Raw genomic sequence first — 23,561 nt, 5'->3', positions numbered from 1 at the left:
AACTGGGCCTTTGACTGGTTGAAAAAGTATGTGGTATTCTGAGACAAATAAAGTGGTCTCTCATTGGTGAAATATCTGCTGAATATGTTTGAAAACTGTTTAATTTTAAATTGAAGTTCTAAGCCATGATTAATTGAGAAAAAAATATTTGAATGTATATTTTGTTTGAAAACTTTGCTTGTTTTAGTGATTTTAGTATTTTCATGAAATGTAAACAAAAAATAAGTGCCGGACTGGGGGTTACTGACTTCCGGGTGAAAAAAGTGCAGAAAAATGATGGTCAACATGTATATTGCTGGCTATTTTCTTTTAGGTCTTGAATAGTTCTATCACCCGGGGTAGGTGGCATCAAAAGTTTAAATGTAAGGAAAGGTCTATAACCCAAAACATTGCAATGTAAGTCTATGGGAAACCGGTTATTTTCCTTTGACTTGTGTCACTAAGATCGAAAGTAACATTTTTATTATATCCGTCTCCATAGGCGGAATCTTTACTGGAACACGTAGAAAAGTTGAATTATTACATAAACATGTAGGGTGTCACACTCAAACGTTTGCTTTATCTCATTTGATCCGTCAGTTTCTTCTCTGCGGAATAATTTAGAAGCTGAAGTAATCTATTTATCATCACTCGATATCTTCAAACTCCAAAGATATAATATTATTCATTGAGAATTGAGAAAAAGAAAACACTTGCAACTAAGGTTTCATATTATTTCATGGTTGCTATGACTTTATATAATATCCATTCGATAAATCGATGGATTATAAATATGTATAGGTTGTTAAACTGATTTAAGTATGACACCTTAGTATTTATACAATATGCTTTTCGAGGGTTCAACGCGAACCTAGTCTAAGTGTATAGAAATAGAAGCAGACAGACTAGTTTCGCGTTGAGCCCTCGTTTTTTTGAGATATGCGATAGATATTATTGGTCTGAAATTTATTTTATGTTCTAAAAATAACCTAAGTTGCATCGGCCGAAACCGCTCATCATCTTTCAAAATATATTCTATGTTTAATGGTAAGTGGGTTTTTCCCATTAAACATAACTAAAATAGAATGGAAGTTTCAAAATGTTTTCTGTGAAATTTGGAATATTTTACAAGTATTCATAAACCTGAACCCATATAATAGAAGTTAAAGCATAGCAAAAGTTCCTTCTAGGGCATATCTATATAAATATAAAATGATCATCTTGTAAAATTTTGGTTGCAATGTCTGTTTTATACTGCCAAAAAATTTCAAGTAAGTATTTACGCTAATTATTAACATAAATTGTTAAATCCAACGACAAATTAAATCTGTTACCATTTTCAGTAGAGTAAATACGGCAATAAGACATTGACCCGGTTAATCAATTACGACTCGATGCGTGAATTTGTTGCGCATAATTAGTTGGTCGCAATGGGGTTTGTTTTCATATATTAATTATGCATTTCGTTGTTTACATTTAAATCTGCTAATATATGTCTATCTGGTCGACTGAATGAATGTTATGTTCCTCAAGAATAGAGGAAATAACATCCTCGGATTTAGTAATATGTAATCCACGGAATGCGTTCAGTCAGAGTCGCCTCAATTAGGAAAGAACAGTCTAACGTCAGACGTTATTTCTAAGGTCACGGAGTTTTATTGGCCAGCTTGTAATGACAACAGCTTTCGGTATCAGTAGCTCAGTCAAGTGTGACTTATTAAACTATAATATTCCTTCTTAAGAGAAGGAATAAAAACATCTATTGACTGTTGAGCCATGGAATATCACATCTTATTACATATTCGTTTCTATTCCCCGTTAAGTTACACTGGTACCGGAAACGTCAATGTTTTTCCATACACTGACGCCTGAATTTTATATCGGGTGCGTGACATAATTCAGTGTGTGTTGTTGCACTATTTTTTTCTATTTCGTTCAGTATTGTCAATCCTTGTCAGGCTATTGAACATATTTATGATACTTACATAATATTTATACGTGTAGATGCGTATGTAATAAAAAATGTTATTATCTTTGCATGGGGAAATATGCACTCGTTCTTCACTCAAGACCATTATTCTGAAAAATGTTTAATCAGGAATGTGGGTTATATATGATAATTACAAGTTAAATGATGAGGAAGGACTAAGATGTACAATGAATGAAACACAACAGACATAATTTTATCCCAACTAGGGGCGTGAAACTCACAGTTTAAAAGGAACCCAAGTGTTATATGTTGACGATTACAATGGTGTATTTACTTAGAGGGTATTGTTGCTGTTGTTGTTTTTTCACCTCCTCCTTAGGAGAACAGCTTCTGAATACGCAGCAATGAATATTGACTAAATAGTTCACTACTATAAACACCTTTATGAACGCCCATATATCCATAAATACTGAGAACAGCAGTTTGGTAAACACATTATGTGAAGTTCCTTCTATTATGTTTTAAATAAAGTCACTTTAGACAACAAAGTAAAACAGTTTAAATACAAACTTATCCATCGTATTGTTGCTACAAATCTGAATTTATTTACTTGGAATATATTTGATAATCCGTTTTGTAAACACTGTAACTGTATTGAGGATTATTCACATTTTTTCCTAGACTGCAGATATCTGACAAATTTCTGGACAATCATTTCTAGGGTCTTCAAAAATGTGGTTTTTCGAGATCGTTTTTTAAACTTAGAAAGTATCGTCATTGGTTATAAAATTGAACTTAAAGAGTATCAAGGCGTAAATTTATTATTAAATACCATTTCGTATTGCATATATGAAACCTATTTTATTAGCGATAGACGAACTAAATATTTAAATATTAGTAATGTCCAGTACAATGATATTATTGTTCTAATAGACTGTTTGGAAAAAAGAAATACAATACTACCTATTTTGAAAACCTTTTTAAAATACATGTTATGTAACAAATGTTGAATAATACCTTGTCACACATTCTATACATTTATATTTTCTTTTATACTGCTTTTTATATTGTATATGTTAATTTGAAAAAATAAACGGGTCGTTCTACAGATGTAAGACGATTCCAAAAAGAAAAACTATAAACACCTTTACCACTTTATACAGTCATATACTGATCAACTGGTATTTTGGAAGGACAAACGGTCAATGTTGTGCAATCAGCCACCTCTCAAGAAAGACCATTGTTCTAATATTGCTAAAGAACCTACATTGAGATAATAGAGCAAGGATACTTTAAAATGCAAGTCACATTGGTTCAAAGGCCAGTTTTTTTGCCTTATTGTTAGGTGACATTTGTAAACGGTTTGACTATAATTATGCATATCAAACATCAAACACATAAATACTTAACTTAAAAAAATCAATGTATAAAACCTAAAAATATAAGACACTGTTCATGGATGTTTGTGTTCCAGACGTTCGTACTGTGTAATAAGGTTAGTGTTGATTACCGAATGAGTAATGTAGTATGTTCAAACAAAATAATATCCCTATGGATAATATGTGCATTTTCCCACTCAGATTCAAATATAATGTGTTAATTAAATGCTGATGATATTAGTAAAAACTATGCTAATAACTATGAAGTTAAATATTCTAGTTGTTAATAACACACAGTACTAACATTCTACTATGACATTATTTATAATTTCTGTTATATCAAAGAATAATACGCATTTTAATGTTTCACATATTCAATTCTCGTATGTATAGAGCAAATCTTTCGACCCGGTAAGAGTAGTAGATTTTATACCGATTTATCAATACAAAAACACAAGTCTCCTTTATCTTATTTTTTCCTGTTAATTTTTATTTTCTTATTATAATAATTATAAATTTAACGATTATCTAAGACTTACATAAATAGATACAGTTTTTCAAATAAATAATTCAGATACATCATTGATCAATTGCCTCCCTTTATTATTATTTTTTTAATTTCTAAATAAGAGTTTTCTTGTGGAAACCTATAACTTTCTATAAGTAGCGCAGGTTTTTAAGTAGAAAGTATGTACCCCAAATTTTACGGGTGTACATCGATTGTATTCGTTACGTAAACGTCACTTCCGTCATTCCATATAACGTTACTTATCTTATGTATTTGTTAGCCAGAATAATTGTAGAATATGTAATCTAAGAATTGTGAATGTGACTTGATAAAGACCCTGGGCCGAAACGGTGTCGCAATTAGTGGAGTAAATCCCTGTGGATATATATTATATATATATGTATACAGTAAATCTCCTATATAACTAACTTATATACAGTACCAATAAAAGTAACACAATAAAAAGGTTTAAAAATTAGAAAGCAGTATCCGGAATTTCGTTGGAATAAAAGGTCTATACCCCTTATCATGGATAATGAATGTGGCAAAAACAATGCCAACAATATAATAAATCAGTATTTAAAATAACGTAGAAAATAAAATTATTACACACGTAAAAGTAAACCTTCTTTCTGGCGCATTCATCAAACTGAAAACGAAAGGAATTTTCAAAGTGATGTCCGACACAAGTTGCTTTCTTTTCTGAACTTTGATTTCTTTCCTGCTTCTTTATTCTAGTGAAACTTGTTTTTCTCGTTTGTGTTGTTTAATCTGATGCCATTTTATTGGTCAGAGCAGATATTTAAAATAAAGATTTAAAATTTTGCAAAACGAAAGGAAGCAATCTTTATTTACGACATACACTGCCCACTGCACTCACATAAAGCCATCACAAATACTTCGCGCCTGTGGGCGCGGAGAATAACCTATTTATTCAGCAGAAAGGGCAATATTGACCTCTTCCGTGAATATTGCATCATATCCAATGGCATACCATTAATCCCATAATTATTCAGTATGGTCTCTATAATATTTCCGTAATAGTTTCCTATTTTTAAGCCTGTCTGATATTTATCAAGGCGTTCAAATTTAATACATAAGAAAGTTATACCACAATTTGATAATATATATTCTTTTGTATTCGCTCTTTGTTTAATTCAAGTTGTACTGTACTCACAAATATATGAGCCGCACCATGAGAAAGCCAACATAGTGAGTTTACGACCAGTATGGATCAAGATCAGCCTGCGCATCCGCACAGTCTGGTCAGGATCCATGCTGTTCGCTTTCAAAGCCTATTACAATTAGAGAAACCAGTAGCGAACAGCATGGATCCTGACCAGACTGCGCGGATGCGCAGGCTGGTCTGGATCCATGCTAGTCGCAAAGCCATTGTGTTGGTTTTCACATGGCACGGCTCATATATGTTACAAGACGTACACTAGCGAAAATTACAAAATACCTCTGTTATGCATGATCAGTTTGCTATATGTGTACTCAAACAAAAAAAAATCAAGTAACAAATGGTATCAAAATCATGAATAAATTGTGAACAAATCGGGATTTGCCGATTTATTAACACCATTTGTTTACGATTCATTGAATGAATCGGAAGCAAATCGGGTTTTGCAGAGAAAGTTGCGATCCCTCCCCCATTCATTGCAGATAACTGATTTGTTTACCATTCATTAGGAAAAAATATTTTGTGCAGTACCATTTATTACCGATTCATTAAAAAGTAAAGTTGTGAGTATATTGTCAGCCATCTTTAATGCATTTTGGCGGGATAACTGAAATACACAGAGACATCACATCCTCTAAAATACTGGAATTTTAACTGTTATGGAGTAAGTGCAAATGTTTGAGTGTCTAATATAGTTGTAAAAGGACATGTTTAAGTGCATAGATTAACTCTTTACACTAAATTTGAAGCTGTTAAGTTTTTAGGAAATAATTACAAGATTGTCATAAGTTTTCATGGCAACTTTAAAGAAATTTTATAAATTAGATCTGATGCATATGTTCTAATATGTATCATATTTTTGAATTTTGCAATTGCTATACTGTAAGTAGAATCTATATATTTCATGTTGTTCTTTCCTTACTAGAACATTTAGTTTGTCATTTTTATAGTAAATGCTACCCTTTCTAGAGAATTGCAATTCGTCCTCAAACTTTTTGTACCCATGCTTTCGTCCCTTAAAAATAATGCTGAGTTATTAGTACGATTCATTACCGATTCATTAGCACGATTTATTACCGATTTATTAGTGCCACTGATTTCCAAATTCCTTTCATTTCAACTTCAGCATACCTGATTTGTTCCCGATTCATTATTTAGCAAAACAATTCAAAGTCCTGATTTGTTACCGATTTATTAAACGATTTGTTTACGATTTATTACCGATTCATTAGCTCATTTGCATACCATTTGAATCGTGATCAAATCGTGAACAAATCACCTGATTTGTTTACTATTTATTACACCGATTCATTCCAATCTTTTTTATTTTGTTTGGGTATAAGTCATAATCTCCACATGTAAACGTGTTTGAATATCGGTCGATTAAATTCAAAGTTTAAAAAATGGTTTCAACAAATTTAGACCAGCAATTACAGGTTAGATATGTATGTCAAATAATACCAATCTTATCAATAGAAGTTATTTTTAGGGTGAAGACAAATGGAATTCCAGTGATGCATTTCCAGTTTTTATTTATACTAGTATCAGTAATTTACTGTCTGATTCGTCTTTTCCGTAACATAATTTTCTGTAAATTTCTTTAGAGAATACAAACTATAACGTTTTTTTAATCAATATTGACTGTGCCTCCCATGTGGACATATTGATTTAGTGCTGTCCGTCTGTCTGTCTGTCTGTCTGTATGTCACAAAGTTTGTCCGTGTAACTCCTCTGACACCAACGGTGCATTTACAACAAAATTCACAAGACTGATAAGTGCCAGTGGGGCATATGGTTTACATATTCCGGTTCGATGGATTTTAATGGGGTAATGGCCCTTGATTCGTCAAATATTATGATGTTTCTTTTTGATGTCTCTTTATTGAACGGATTTTTACCAAACGTCACAAGAGTGATCAGTGCCAAGCCTGGTTATGTCTATTATTGGAGTGTTCGGATTCATCGATTTTCAGCGGAGTTACGGTCCTTGATTTGTCGTGTTTTATAATGTCTAGTTGTGCTTATCATCGGCATGTTCCAGTTTAATGATTTTCAGCGGAGTAATGACCCTTGAATTGTATCTGTGATACCTGTGCTTCTTCTGCTAAACAAGTGATTTGGATTCCACAAAACTTCACAAGATTGATCAGTTAAATGTTATGGTTCAGTGATTTTTCTGGAGTTATGACCCTTAATTTGTGGCTTTTAGAATGTTTGCATGTTAAGCGGTGGATCACATACGTTTCTCGTGAATAACGGATTCTTGTCTGTTTTTGGTATTTGTCATCAAAATACATTTTGTAATTTTATTGGACACCAAATTAAAGTTATTTTCGATACTTTGCCTTCATTTATATATTGACCCCCCCCCCCCCCCCCCCCAAAAAAAAAAAAATATATATATATATGATTTTTTGCAATTCTAGAGGTAGTTTTTCACACACACAGATCTTCCAATATAAAAATGGATATTTTTAGCTTCAAACTTCAAGAAATTATATACAACACTCATTGAGATTTAATGAATTTTCTTGATTTATAAAGAAAACATTTTCAAAAAGTCTAGTCACAAAATATGACAAACAGTAAGATTGTTTGTTTAGGCATGCAGAGAGATCGATATCCCCCAAAACATGCTACTTCCTTAAGACAGTGACTACGAGCATGTCAACAATGGTGGCATTTGAAATTCTTGTACTTATTTGTTTGGGTATTGCAAGAGGTACGTTAAATACTTCTCATATGAAATTCTAAATTTTAAAATTATCGTGATAATTATGATCGCTAACTTTTATTTATAAATGAGCATATCACTCAGTCATAAGTAATTATAATATATATGACAAGACGTAGTCATCTTATCAGTTGAAAAACCCATCAAAATGGGATCCCATTATGCGACAATTTTAAAGGCTCATAATGACTTGTCGCCATATTTTGTCACAAATATCATAATTATACATCACTTTTAAATTTAGTATTTCTTTGATATTTTTTTTTCAAATAGTTGTCAAAGGTTTGAAGATTTGGTTCTCGTCGTAGGAAGTATCATTGAATATTTTGTTTTTGTTTACCTTGTTTATGTCGCTGATCATGCAAGATCATGATACTATATTAAGATTTTTCGTTGCGAATAGACACATTCGTATTTACCTTTTCAAACCAGACAGAAGGTAGGCACCTGAACATTAAATATTGATCCCGTTGAAAATTGACCCCAGTGATCAAAATTAAATGTTGAAATGTCGACGGGGTCAATTATCAACGTTGGAAAAGGACCCATGGGGTCTATTTTCAACGTTGTACACCGGCCGGCTCACTAACCAGACACATTGAAAATATTACCGGTAGGATTTGAACTTTCGATCTTTCTTTCCGTAGGCGGATGGCTTAACGTGCGGAGATACGGTTTAAAGTAAAATGACTAGTGAAAATGAAAGGCAATACGTTAATTGGTAAAACAAATACACGTTAAATTTGTCTTATTTTATTGTTATCATAATTTTCGAAACAAATGTGTAATGCGCAAGATCTCATTGCGAACAATTGTAAAAATACCAAGGATGTGCCCATGCATAAGTTAACGTTTTTACTTTTTTTTATTTAAATCATATTTGAAAAGCAACATCGTGTGCGCAATTATAATTCTTCATTGTCATATTCTAACAAGGCGGTAAAAGCATACATTATAATTATGCTCTGCTTCTAGTGTATAGGATGGCTAGAATCATCAGGAGAAAGTATTAATATACACATATTAAATATATTTCAGGGTTACAACCACAGGATGTTCGCCATACGTGTAACCCTTTCAGGAATTTTATCTTTTGGGATTTCAGCAAAGATGAAAACACATTTGTTATACAAAGACATTTCATATTTCGAATAATACAAAACGCACCTTTGGGCAGTGAAATTCGTTTATATGCGGTTGGCAAAACGTTTAATCTTATAATCGACGATGTAAAAGACAAAAGAAGAAAAAATAAATGGATTGAAACTATTACTCGGGTTCCTCGTGGAAATACTGAAAATCATATAATTTCTTACAAAAGTTTAGAGGAAGCCATATCAGAATATTCAAAGGAAGTTGTACTAGCAGCAGAAGAAATCTTCTTTGTGATTGATGACAACTCAAAAATAGATGACGAAAAGAAAGCGAATGAGCTACTTAAGAGAAGAAAGATATTTGTTGTTATTCATGGAACGGGACCACCTTCTAAGTTTTGGACAAAGCTCGCCACAGATAAGCATCACCTTCTAAAGCTTCACGATAACATTGATGCTGGTGTGGATTCATTCTTGGCTCTATCTTGTCAAGGTTACTTGTTTAAAACGTTCTTTCTCTTCAATACGTCGTATCTTTATTTGTTTCAGAAGCGTTACACTCGCTTAAACAGAATGTAATTTGTATGCACTCATCGGCACATGCTATGTTGTCAGTGCAGATATGACCTAGCTGTGCATGTGTTCTGGTACTGGGAGTTGGTCTAAACTTGTTTAAAGAATGATTTTTATTTTTATTTTATTTCAAAATAAAAATGTCTTTTTTTTTTCGTTTTTTTTTATCATATACTTACAGGTTTAAATCCTCATTGTACACATAAAACTTTTTTAACAGGTTAATTGTATATTTTGTTATGATTCAAAGTTTATATGTGTTTCTTTACCTCTTACAGATTCGTGGTTGTACTGTAACACAATCATGTACTGGACTGGGGACGAATGCAAGAATTGTACACACATCTGTTCCAGAACGCCTGCGGAAGACTCAAAGTACTGCCGAGAGGCTTGCCCTTGTATGTCCACTTCTTACATTTTATGCATTTTTCTGCTCCTTAACCTTTACCCTGCTAAATTTCTAAAATGTACAGGTTTGTCATTCATTTTGGACAGTACCACCAATTAATTATTCAAGGGGTGTTCACTGAACATTTTACTGCAATGCAGACCATGATCAGCCTGTATACGGACATGCAGACCGATCTTGGTCTGCACTGTTCGCAAAGGCAGAATCACTTGCTAGTTAATATCAACACAGACATAACAATCATTTCGTTTTCAATCTGATACTTGTCATTAGTTAGCTAAAATCTGAATAACTTACTAATTATTTTGCTATTAAGCTGACCTCTTTCATGAACCTTTCATGTAGTCCAAATAACAGGAAGTTTTGGGACAGCGTGATAACTTTTGACTGTAAAACAGCAGATCATAAAATAACCCAAACAAAAAAGGCCCAATAAACGCTGTCAATAAACGCCTCTAAAACCATGATCCGCAAGCGAGTTGTTAATCTAATAAACACCATTAAAGGCCTACCTTCCGTACCCGGGGCAAATGGTTATCACCTTAGCATGATCCATAATACTTTCTAATTATCACCTAATTATCAAGTTATTAATTGTAGCTTATGATAAGCAGAACTCTAGTATACATTATCAAAAGCAAAAAGATATGGCCTTTGCCTACAAACCACCACTATCAGATATCTATTTACAACAGGAGGTCCATTATGGTCAAATGATTTTATATTTTGATAATGTATGCTATAGTTCTGTTTACCATAAGCTACAATTAATAACTTCATAATTAGGTGACAATTAGAAAATATTATGGATCATGCTAAGGTGATAACCATTTCCCCCGGGTACGGAAGTAGGCCTTTAAAACCGTGTTCCAATTTCACATGCAAATGAGCTAATGAATCGCTAAGTAACATAAATGTGTCATTTAACAACACACTAATGGAGCTCACAATAGATCGCTCAGTGGAACGCATAATAGATCGTATTAATGGATCGCATAATAGATCGTATAATGGATCGCTTAATGGATCGCATAATGGATCGCTTAATGGAATGCACACATAATAGATCGCTTAATAGATCGCTCAATGGAATGCGTTTCATCAAACTGATACATTCCTAACTACAGGCTGTATCTAATTGAAACCATGCATTCAGTTTTGGCAAAACGTTTATGTGACTGGGTGTAGCCTGGATTTGCAGAGATATGCAGTAACTGCATGTTGAAAAGGCCTTTCTGTTAAAATTATTCAAATATTTATTTGTTACAATAATGTTAACTATACTGTATATATATGATACAAATTTAGCAATCTTTCAACATTTTCATGATCATTTGGATGCAGTTTTATACAAATCATTTGATAAATCGTGCAGCTAACAGAAATTCCATCTTTGTGAAATATGGACAGACAAAGTTATTTAATTTATTAACTAGTTCCCATATAAGTAAGTATACAGGTCATTTGAATCAGCATTTCAAAAACTATTTCGTTATATTAAATGAATCTTTGAATTCTAACATACACTTATTTTATTGAAATCTATAAAGAATCACAATTAATGTAAACATGCATTTATTTTATACTGAATTGTAAGTACATGTATTAAGAACATACCTTTAATTGTAAATTATAGAAAATAAATGAAATAACAACCACCATTTTCTCTTCGATAAATCCATATCCTTTACATTTATTATTTACAAAATGCACTAATTTCTGTCCCTCTATATTATACCTTAGATGAGATTACATAACATAACCATAGCAACTAGAAGATCTGCTGTAATGTTACATTGGATGGATTAAAACCACATCTTTCCTGATAAAAGAGGAGAAAGCCTTCTGAATGGCTCTGTAAAGTTAACAACTCGCTTCAAAATCGCGATCCATTTAATGGAACATGTTCCGTTAGCGATCCATTGCAATCATTTCTTGATTGTTTCAATGGATCACTAATGGAACGCACTAACAAACACCAAAAAGCGGTTTTGATAGTGTTTATAAGGTGTTTTTATAGTGTTTATAAGGAAAATGTTTTGTTTGGGAAGTCATCCCGATAAGCCAAATAAGTAAAGCTACCTTTCATGAAACTTGGACTGACTGTATGAATAAAGATCATTTACAATAACACTTACAATAGTACAATTTAATTTATTGATTTTATTTGGGTTTTACGGCGCACTGACACAGTATAGGTTATATGGCGCCAAACATGTACAGGACTACAAATTTGGTTCCACATCTCATTTACATCGAAATAAAAACATTAGTTTTAAATTAAAATTTGCATACCTGCTGGAATCACAGAGTTACTGCAAAACCAAGTGTTAAGTCCCTATTAGTCGCCTCTTACGATCATGCAAGGGTAAGGCAGTGGTTCAAATTCTTTTCATACACAGATCGTCCCAGAACCACATGGGGCTACAATAGTACAAACAAGTCCTAGAACTTGTATATTCGGCGCTAAGACTTTCAAATTCTATTCTGGTGTCATCTTTTAATTATTAGAAGGAAATCGAACATGAGAGTACAATAAAGGCGTGTTTGTAATTAGATAATAAGTAAACAACTAGCAAAGAGTTACCGTTGGACATGCAGTGTACATTAATTCGCGACGGGTAATATAATATTGACTACGCTTATTAATATGGTCGAAACAAAAACTATTTCTTAACTTGTCCATTGTTTTCAGATTTCCGCGACACAGAAAATACAAGTGAGCAGAGTGGGTGTAACAATCTTGTACCGTACCAAGGCTTGATCGTCGTGTGTTTTGTCTGCATGTTGACACTAGTAGTATAAATCTTCTGAAATAACAGAAAAAGCGGAAACACCCTGAATGGCCACTTCGTAGTCACAGTCTGATATAACTCTGCGCCTTGCCATATCTTTCCTACATGTCTTTTAGAGACTGAATATAACATTTTGTAATTTATAAAACACCATATGCCCATAAGTTGGGCCATAACAAAATTATTTTGCTCGAGTGAAATGATATACTAATAGCTTCTGTAGTAGTATATATTACGCATTCATAAAGAAAGACATTAGTTCATATTGGAAGCATGTCATATAATTTATCTTGGTAGCACAATAACGGAGGATATACATTGGATACCAAGAAAATCCACTATATGGGTGTAAAAATAAGCTTTGGAACTGATAAAAAAAAGATTTTGAATTGCGTTGTTACGGCAGGACAGTCCCTAGTGTGTGTGAGACTGCGAATAGAGAGATGGGGGAGGACGCCTAGTGTATGGTAGACTGCGAATAGAAAGATAGGAGGAGGACGCCTAGTGTGTAGGAGACTGCGAATAGAGAGATAGGGGAGGACGCCTAGTGTGTGGGAGACTGCAAATAGAGAGATGGGGGAGGACGCCTAGTGTGTAGGAGACTGCAAATAGAGAGATAGGGGAGGACGCCTAGTGTGTGGGAGACTGCAAATAGAGAGATAGGTGGAGGACGGCTATAGCAGTATCAAAACATCCACTTCAGCCCTCAGACATGATGGCAGGAGACAGAGTATTTATAGTATTTATGTTTCTGGCAAGCTCTTCTCAAGCAACACTGCACTTGTGTTGATTTAAGCAGTGAATTGAACACAAGCTTTAAATGGTCTATGTTGTTCTACAATTGGATAAGGGTATATGTTTATTGCTTGTATAAAATACTGAGAGGAATATCACATGCTGTCTCCTATGACAAATAAATCTGTTGGTAACTGACCGAGGCAGACCATATTACATTATATTAGTAGAAGGTGAGGAAATAATTCAAAAAGCCACACAAGCTACACCTAATCAAAACAACTTGCTGATAATTAAACAGACATGTTGCTTTGCATTCATACATGTATTAGATTGCAGTCAGATGGGCTTGAATTGAAGTTTCTGTGAGGGTTTGGTAATGATCATATATGTTGTAAATATTTATTATAAATAAGTAATGTCCGCTTACTATGGAGATATGTGTAGCTTAAATTTGTGTGTTTTGTTTTTGTTCACTTTCATCCATGTATTTACCTTTATATGTGTAATTGTTATCAATTGTCTGCATGTATCACATGTTTCTCATTTTACGGTGGAATAAAAGATACCTTTATAGCCTGAGTACATGTTGGATTGTCTAGTTGATACTTACTGTTGTAATTATATATCCTTCTTTTTTAAATTAGTTTTTTGTTGTTTTTATTTGTTTTTGTTGTTGTTAGTGGTGGTGGTGCTGTAGTTGGTTTTGCATTTTTCTGTATTTTGATAAAAGGTATTTACTTTTGAAATGCAGAGATGTTAATTTGAAGTTGTGATCATATAAAGAAGTTATATTATCGAACATTTATTGTTTAATATGATTGGATAGTGCTTCGAATCAGATGTTCCTCATTGATAATTTTTATGATATCTATATGGAAAAATATATGAAAAACGAACTTTTGTTATTTCCACTGGTAAAGTATAGTTACTAGTATTACATCTTTAAAATTTCAAATTCAATTTCTAAACCACCTGTTTTGGCAGAATTAATACATAAAACTAGTACGGTCAAACTTGTATTAGGCCTAAAACAATATTGTTTGTTCACGGTAACATGCCCAAAAAACATAGGATAGGTAGGTAGGCTTTTTTCACAATGAAGAAAGAACAACTTCCCTTGAAAAGTATCAAAAATAGCGAAAATATCAATTTTTCCCCCAACGCCATAAAAACATTTAGGGTAGCTGCAAATTTTTAGGGTAGGTCGGGATACCGCAAACAAACAATTTTTAAGGCCTAATGAGTGAATATGTTCATTTATTATTTGTTTCGGATATGGTAAATGTTTGCATGAACGATATTGATGATAAATAGTCCCTAATGGTAGTTGATCTCGTTGGGTGAAGTAATGGATTTGTTGCAAGCTTTAACATCTGATCATTTACACATATGTATACATGTTCACTGACTGCTTAGTACATTTTCACTGATATGATTTTCATATCCTGGTTGTCCGACCAAGATACAGATTTTAGTGTATATATGATAATGATAAACCTACATTCCCCAAGTCATGATATGAATATAAGAACTACTCTATTATATGTGTAACAGATTTGAATTGGCAGTTATGTTTTTAGCTGAAATAAGTGTAGAAATATAGGTTTATAAAATTATTATTACCTCCTTTTCCCTTTCTTGGTTATGTGTCCATGATAGACTGTTTTTTGGTTAAGTTTGTTGATATATCCCAACATCTATCAAAATGTAGAAGTAAAACAAGAAATTATATTGAAATCAAATGGAATACTCGTCTTTTTAAATACTTTCATATTAACAGGTTAACAATAAAAATTATATGAAAAATAAAACATACATCTCTAACAGAGATCTACCTTTATGTAACTAATCTTTTTGTTCCATAAACTCTCCTATAAGAAAATACGAAAAGCGAATAATTCATAGAATGTGGATATCCGCCTTCACTTGATGCATAAAATAACATTTGTAACATAAGATTCGCAAGTAACATCGACACACTATTTCATCCATCATTTGTGTATATTCAGATTTATTTACATGTACATGCTAGACAGAATTAGTTACATGGATTTTAAGTTGAGTAACTTTTGTAATATATATAAGTTTTAATAAATATTTCTATAGCTCGAGTTCGTTGATCTGTTGCTTGGCTGCTCTTTATACTCTCCCGCAGTTTGAAAAACGGGCATGTGTAATGTTACAGTCTACACTAGTCTACGATATGTGATTATAGTGTTTAATCATAGTAACAACAACAGCTTTTCATGGAGCCATTTCACATACATGTTATTTCCAGTTTAAAACAAGAGGGTCACGATGTTACAGACAAAGTCATCAAGTGGTTCATAACAAGCTTTCCAATTCAAGCTATGGCGGCTTGCAAAAGGACCAAGCATAAACATATGAGTAAACTTGAGAAAGGTCTATGTAAGGATACCACAGATCGAGTTTGATGAATATCTATCATCTGGTTCATAGGAAGAAATTGTCTGCAAATTGTTTTTATGCCCTATTTCGGGGAAGCGGAGGTATATTGTTCTGCACCTGTCGGTCGGTCCGTCAGTCGGTAGAGTGAACGGTTTCCGCCCAAAAACTTGAAAACCACTTGACCAAGAACCTTCAAACTTGGTACATGTAGCATGATTGGGCTTATAAAGTAGACGACCCCAATAGTTTTGGGGTCAGCAGGTCAAAGATCATGATCACAGGTGCCTGGACCTTGAAAACGATTTCGGCCCAAATTTCTTGAGAACCACTTGATACAGAACTTTCAAACTTGCCAGAATGATAGGGCTTATCGAGTAGATGACCCTGGTAGTTTTATGGGTCAATAGGTCAAGGTTCAAGGTCACAGGGGCCTGAACCCTGAAAACAATTTCCACCTAATAACTTGAGAACCACTTTACCCAGAACCTTCAAAATTAGTAGCATGATTGGGCTTATCTAGTAGATGACCCTGGTAGCTTTTGGGTTCAGTAGGTCAAATGTCAAGGTCACAGGGGCCGGAAACTTGATAATGGTATCTGTCCAATAACTTTAGAACCAATTGACCTAGAACCCTCAAACTTTGTAGCAAAATTGTGCTTATGAAGTAAATTACCCCGTTTTTCTAGGGGTCTGTAAGTCAAAGGTCAAGGTCACAGAGCTGGAATCTTGATAATGGTTTCTGTCCAATAACTTTAGAACCCATTGACCTAGAACTTTCAAACATGGTAACAAGATTGTGCTTATGAAGTAGATGACCCCTCTTGTGTTTGGAGTAGTAGTCAAAGGTCAAGGTCACAAGCCTGGACCTTGAAAACAATTTAATAATTTAAATGATGTCTATGCCGGATACTGCTTACCAAATTTGGTGCAATTCTGAGCAGTAGTTTCAGATGTGTTTATGTAAAACTGTTGACCAATGACGACGGACCAGACATCTATACAAATAGCTCCTAAATAGTTCAAGTGTGCTAAACAAAGGAAAGCATACTCACTACTATGAAATGGAACGGCCAGTGGCATAACACCCTGGGATTTCATACCAGTAAATGCATCATGTCACAGTGTGTTCTGATGTTACAAGCAAATGTATCTTTAGACAATAAAATGGTTTAACTCGTGTAATCATTTACAACTGTTATCAACTGTGGCTGCCGAAGAACTCGACTTGAACAAACTTGGTAGTAAGTTGGTACCACTAAGTTAGATGCCTCTAAGCCTTGCACTAATGGAGTAAAAGAAATGCCATTTCTCTAATCGGACCTGAATAAATGCTTTAGAATGTTGTATAACAGGCTATTCTACGATTTAACCTAGTAACCTAGGTTTTGTTTTAAATTAAAATTACCCAATTTTAATCTAATCTAAAAATTAATTTACCTAGTTTCTGACCCACAGATAACCCAGTTTGGAAATAACCAGTGTTTCACAAAGACATTCTGAACAGGTTGCATGTACAGCAAGTAAAACAAGAGCTGTTGGAGGAGAGCAAGGCTCGACTTTTCAACAGCCATGTCAGTTGAATGAAAACGAGATTTTAGAACACGACATGCCCCTCTTGGTGCATTCAGTAATTGCACAAGAAACAGAAATTATTTGGTCAGTGTGCACAAAAGTTCTACTGTTCTTGGTCAAAGTCACCGTGACCTTGACCTTTGACCTATTGACCTTAAAATCAATAGGGGTCATCTGCTGAACATGATAAAGCTTTCTTTTAAGTTTCATGATCATAGGCCCATAGAACGACCGACCGATATCTGCAAAACAATATACCCCTCCTTCTTCAAAGGGGGGCATAATAAAAGTTAAAAAAGGGGAATAATTTTGTAAAATTGAACAAGAGATCACAGATTGATCTTGGCACCCACCAATGTGCCATTTTTGAGTGTTCCAAATTTCAAGACTTATTGACTAGCTCAAGGTCAAATTTTCATTTCCGTACACAACACTGTGCATGTGGTCCAAATTCGAAAGCTGTATCTTGAGAAATGTGAAAGTAGGTCACTAGATTAATTTCAAGGACAAAGTTCTTTGAACACAAAACTATGCATGTGCATCAAGTTTGAAGGCTGTAGTTTGAGAAATTTGAAAGTAGGTCACTAGGTCAATTTTAAGGTCAAAGTTTATTTCGGTACACAAAATCATGCAAGTGGTCCAAATTTGAAGGCTGTAGCTTGAGAAATGTGAAAGTAAGTCACTAGGTCAAAATCAAGGTCAAATTTCACTTCAGAACACAAATCTATGCATGTGGTCCAAATTTGAAGCCTGTACCTTCAAAAATGTGAAAGTAGGCCACTAGGTCAATGTCAAGGTCAAAGTTTGTTTCGGTACACAGTCCTATGCATGTGGTCTAAATTTGAAGCCTGTGGCTACAGAAATGTGAAAGTAGGTCACTAGGTCAATCTTAAGGTCAAAGTTCATTTCGGTACACAAAACTATGCAAGTGGTCAAAATTTGAAGGCTGTAGCTTCAAAAATGTGAAAGTAGGTCACTAGGTCAAAATCAAGGTCAAATTTCATTTCGGAACACAGAACTGTGCATGTGGTCCAAATTTGAAGCCTGTACCTTCAAAAATGTGAAAGTAGGTCACTAGGTCAATGTAAAGGTCAATGTTTGTTTCGGTACACAAAACTATGCATGTGGTCCAAATTTGAAGGCTGTAGCTTAGGAAATGTGAAAGTAGGTCACTAGGTCAAAATCAAGGTCAAATTTCATTTCGGAACACAAAACTATGCATGTGGTATAAATTTGAAGCCTGTACCTTCAAAAATGTGAAAGTAGGTCACCAGGTCAATGTCAAGTTCAAAGTTTTTTCAGTGCACAAAACTATGCATGTGGTCCAAATTTGAAGGCTGTAGCTACAGAAATGTGAAAGTAGGTCACCAGGTCAAAATCAAGGTCAACTCATGTCAAGGTTCATCTTGCCACTCAAAAATATACAGGTGGTCCAAATTTGAATGTTGTTGTTATTGACAAGATTTTAAAAGCTTTTCCCTATATAAGTCTATATGAACCATGTGACCCCGGGGCGGGGCCATATCTGACCCTAGGGGGATAATTTGAACAAACTTGGTAGAGAACCACTAGATGATGCTACATATTACAAATATCAAAGCCCTAGGCTTTGTGGTTTGGACAAGAAGATTTTCAAAGTTTTCCCCTATATAAGTCTATGTAAACCATATGACCCCAAGGGCGGGGCCATATTTGACCCTAGGGGGATAATTTGAACAATCTTAGTTGAAGACCACTAGATGATGTCACATACAAAATATCAAAGCCCTAGGCCCTGAGGTTTTGGACAAGAGGTTTTTCAAAGTTTTTCCCTATATAAGTCTATATAAACCATGAGACCCCCGGGGCGGGGCCATTTTTGACCCCGTGGAAATAATTTGAATCATCTTGGTAGAGGACCACTAGATGATGCTTCATACCAAATATCAAAGCCCTAGGCTCTGTGGTTTTGGACAAGAAGATTTTCAAAGTTTTTCCCTATATAAATCTATGTAAATTATAGAAATAAACAAAGGGCCATAACTCACTCAAAAATTGTTGAACCAGTCTGATTTTCAGGGAGACACAACTAGGGTATCAATACATCATTCTGACAAAGTTTGGTCAAAATCCCCCAGTAGTTTCTGAGGAGATGCGATAACGAGAAATTGTTAACGGACGGATGGACGGAATGACGGACGGACGGACCACGGACGCAGAGTGATTTGAATAGCCCACCATCTAATGATGGTGGGCTAAAAACAGGGTTATGGAACCTGTAAAATGCATATCAGTTCATGACAATGGACAATTGTGTGAAGTTTTAATCCATTCCCATTAGTGGGTACTGAGATACCAGCTTACATACAAAAACTTAACCAAAAACTGCCAAGTCAAAAAAGGGACATAATTTTGTAAAAATGCAAAGTAGAGTTATGTAACCTGTGCATTACATGTCAGATCATGACAGTGAACAAGTGTGTGAAGTTTCAATCCATTCCCATTAGTGGGCACTGAGATACCAGCTTACATACAAAAACTTGACCAAAATCTGCTAAGTCGAAAAAGGGGCATAACTTTGTAAACATGCAAAGTAGAGTTATGGAACCTGTGCAATACATGTCAGATCATGACAGTGAACACGTGTGATGTTTCAATCCATTCCCATAGTGGGTACTGAGATACCAACTTACATACAAAAACTTAACCAAAAACTGCCAAGTCAAAAAAGCGGTTCAAGAGTTACAGAGCGGATGGGAAATATTGCTAACCAACAGACAGACAGACGGACACCGAGGCGATAACATAATACATCCCTTTGGACGTATAAAAAGGAATCGAGATCTTATGGTGATACAAGTTGTGTGCGAGTTTGGTTAAAATCAAATCATAAATGAAGCTGCTATTGTGCAGACAAGGTCAAAATAGCTAATTTTGGCCTTTCAGGGGCCATAACTCTGGAACCCATTATGGGATCTGGCCGGTTCATGAAAGGAACCAAGATCTTATGATGACACAAGTTTTATGCAAGTTTGATTAAATTCAAATCATAAATGAAGCTGCTATTGTGCAGACAAGGTCAAAATAGCTAATTTTGGCCCTTTCAGGGGCCATAACTCTGGAACCCATAATGGAATCTCGCCAGTTCAAGAAAGGAACCAAGGTCTTGTGGTGATACAAGTTGTGTGCTAGTTTGGTTAAAATCAAATCATAAATGAGCTGCGTTTGTGCAAACAAGGTCAAAATAGCTAATTTTGGCCCTTTCAGGGACCATAACTCTGGAACCCATTAAGAGATCTGGCCGGTTCAAGAAAGGAACCGAGAATTTATGGTGACACAAGTTTTGTGTAAGTTTGATTAAATTCAAATCATAAATGAAGCTGCTATTGTGCAGACAAGGTCAAAATAGCTAATTTTTGCCTTTTCAGGGGCCATAACTCTGGAACCCATAAAGGGATCTGGCCAGTTCAAGAAAGGAACCAAAATCTTATGGTGATACAAGTTGTGTGCCAGTTTGGTAAAAATCAAATCATAAATAAAGCTGCTATTGTGCAGACAAGGTCAAAATAGCTAATTTTGGCCCTTTCAGGGGCCATAACTCTGGAACCCATAATGGGATCTGGCCAGTTCAAGAAAGGAACCAAGGTCTTGTGGTGATACAAGTTGTGTGCAAGTCTGGTTAAAATCAAATCATAAATGAAGCTGCTATTGTGCAGACGAAGTCAAAAAAGCTAATTTTGGCCCTTTCAGGGACCATAACTCTGGAACCCATTATGGGATCTGGCCGGTTCAAGAAAGGAACCAAGATCTTATAGTGACACAAGTTTTGTGCAAGTTGGATTAAATTCAAATCACAAATGAAGCTGCTATTGTGCAGACAAGGTCAAAATAGCTAACTTTGGCCCTTTCAGGGACCACAACTCTGGAACCCATAATGGAATCTGGCCAGTTCAATAAAGGAACCAAGATCGTATGATGATACAAGTTGTGTGCAAGTTTGGTAAAAATCAAATCATAAATGAAGCTGCTATTGTGCAGACAAGGTCAAAATAGCTAATTTTGGCCCTTTCAGGGGCCGTAACTCTGGAACCCATAATGGGATCTGGCCAGTTCAAGAAGGAAACCAAGATCTTATGGTGATACAAGTTGTGTGCAAGTTTGGTTAAAATAAAATCATAAATGAAACCACTATCGTACAGACAAGAAATTGTTGACGGACTGACGATGGACAAAGGGTGATCACAAAAGCTCACCTTGTCACTATGTGACAGGTGAGCTAATAAAACCTTAACTAAAAATTTCTAAGTCGAAAAAAGGGCATAATTTTGTAAAAAAGCAAAATAGAGTTATGGAACCTGTGCAGTGTAAGTCAGTTTATCACAGTGAATAAGTGTGTGAAGTTTCAATCCATTCCCATAAGTGGTTACTGAGATACCACCTTACATACAACAAGAGGGCCATTAAAGGCCCTGTATCGCTCACCTGACCTACTGACCTAAAGATCATCAAGATTAACATTCTGACCAAGTTTCATTAAGATATGGTCATAAATGTGGCCTCTAAAGTGTTAACTAGCTTTTCCTTTGATTTGACCCGGTGACCTAGTTTTTGACCCCACATGACCCAGATTCGAACTTGACCTAAAGATCACCAAGATTAACATTCTGACTAAGTTTCATGAAGATACAGTCTTAAATGTGGCCTCCAGAGTGTTCACAAGCTTTTCCTTTGATTTGACCTAGTGACCTAGTTTTTGACCCCACCTGACCCAGATTTGAACATGACCTATAGATCACCAAGATTTACATTCCGACCAAGTTACATTAAGATATGGTCAAAAATGTCGCCTCTATAGTGTTAACTAGCTTTTCTTTTGATTTGACCTGGTGACCTAGTTTTTGATCCTACATGACCCAGATTCAAACTGTACCTTGAGATCATCAAGATTAACATTCTGACCAAGTTTCATGAAGATACAGTCATAAATGTGGCCACTACAGTGTTAACAAGCTTTTCATTTGATTTGAACTGGTGACCTAGTTTTTGACCCCAGATGACCCAATATCAATCTCGTCCCAAATTTTATTGAGGGTAACATTCTGACCAAGTTTCATTAAGATTGGGCCAAAATTGTGACCTCTGGAATGTTAAGCTTTTCCTTAGATTTTACCTGGTCACCTAGTTTTTGACCCCAGATGACTCAATATCGAACTCCTCCAAGATTTTATTAAGGGTAACATTCTAAGTTTCATTAAGATTAAGCCAAAATTGTGACCTCTAGAGTGTTAACATGCTTTTCCTTTGATTTGACCTGGTGACCCAGTTTTTGACCCCAGATGACCCAATATCGAACTTGATTTTATTGATGGTAACATTCTGACCAAGTTTCATTAAGACTGGGCCAAAATTGTGACCACTAGAGTCTTAACAGTCAAATTGTTGACGACGACGGGCAGACGTACGACAGGCAGACGTACGACGGACACAGGGCGATCACAAAAGCTTAACCAAATCGGGACGCAGACGCATGAGTGAGTCCAATAGCTCTACCTATTCTAAAAATTCTGGAGAGTTAACAATCAGTTTTTCTACTATTTGACCTGAAAACAATTAAACATGTCATCTAGTACTGACCACAGGCAGTCATTCTGAAGTTTGACCACTGTAGGTCTAAGCACTCTCTACTTAAATGCTCGGAAGTCTAACGGTCTACTAATCAACAGACATGATCTGAACATTCCTACTCTCTAGGAAATACAATTAGAAAATGTGAAACACCTTTCCAATGTATACAAGGCAGTCTGTAAAAAACAGCTATATTTCCCCGCTGCTGTTATGGATAGTGAAAGGGTTGATGGTATTTGGTGGAAGCATTGACGTTGTTAAGTATATTTTATAGTCCATGTACGACAACATCAATGAATTTGAAAATACTTCAAGGGGTTTAGGAGATACAGAGCGGACACAAAATGGGAGACTCAAACCTTTGACCTTGATTTGTGACCTTGACTTTTGAGTTCTGCAAATCGTCTTGATGAGATGATCATTTGACCCAAGTTTCATGAAAATCCTTCACGGGGTTTAGGAGATACAGGTTACGGACAGATGGAAGGATGGAAGACAGTCGGACAGAGACCATTCCTATAACCCCGCACCACTTGTGGTGGTGGATTAATAAGCCGCAAAAATCTGAAATAATATAAAACAAAGCAAACAAAACATCTTTTTAGATTGTGGATAATTCTATGTAATTTAAACATTTACTTTTTTATAAGGTTC

The 23,561-nt window shown here is 35.0% G+C and overlaps 1 protein-coding gene across 4 annotated transcripts in view; it reads left to right on the top strand.

Moving 5' to 3' along the window:
* LOC128557772 (uncharacterized) overlaps window positions 1-15,430 on the top strand; it is a 55,655-nt gene extending 40,225 nt beyond the window's left edge. For 2 of the 4 annotated variants that reach the window (XM_053546015.1, XM_053546014.1), the window contains 2 exons: window positions 8,752-9,300; window positions 12,485-15,430. Coding sequence is in view for 2 of the 4 variants with exons in the window: in XM_053546013.1 (XP_053401988.1) it covers window positions 7,644-7,701; window positions 8,752-9,300; window positions 9,659-9,778; window positions 12,485-12,594 (837 nt within the window). In the remaining 2 variants the exon portion in view is untranslated. Of the gene's footprint in view, window positions 1-7,594; window positions 7,702-8,751; window positions 9,301-9,658; window positions 9,779-12,484 lie in introns of those variants that run through there. The other 2 variants (XM_053546013.1, XM_053546012.1) reach the window with 2 other exon arrangements.
* Window positions 15,431-23,561: the final 8,131 nt, after the last annotated feature.

Source organism: Mercenaria mercenaria, chromosome 6 (genome assembly GCF_021730395.1).
Source record: "Mercenaria mercenaria strain notata chromosome 6, MADL_Memer_1, whole genome shotgun sequence".
Classification (NCBI taxonomy): Eukaryota; Metazoa; Mollusca; class Bivalvia; order Venerida; family Veneridae; genus Mercenaria; species Mercenaria mercenaria.
This window is presented reverse-complemented; position numbering and strand designations above follow the sequence as displayed.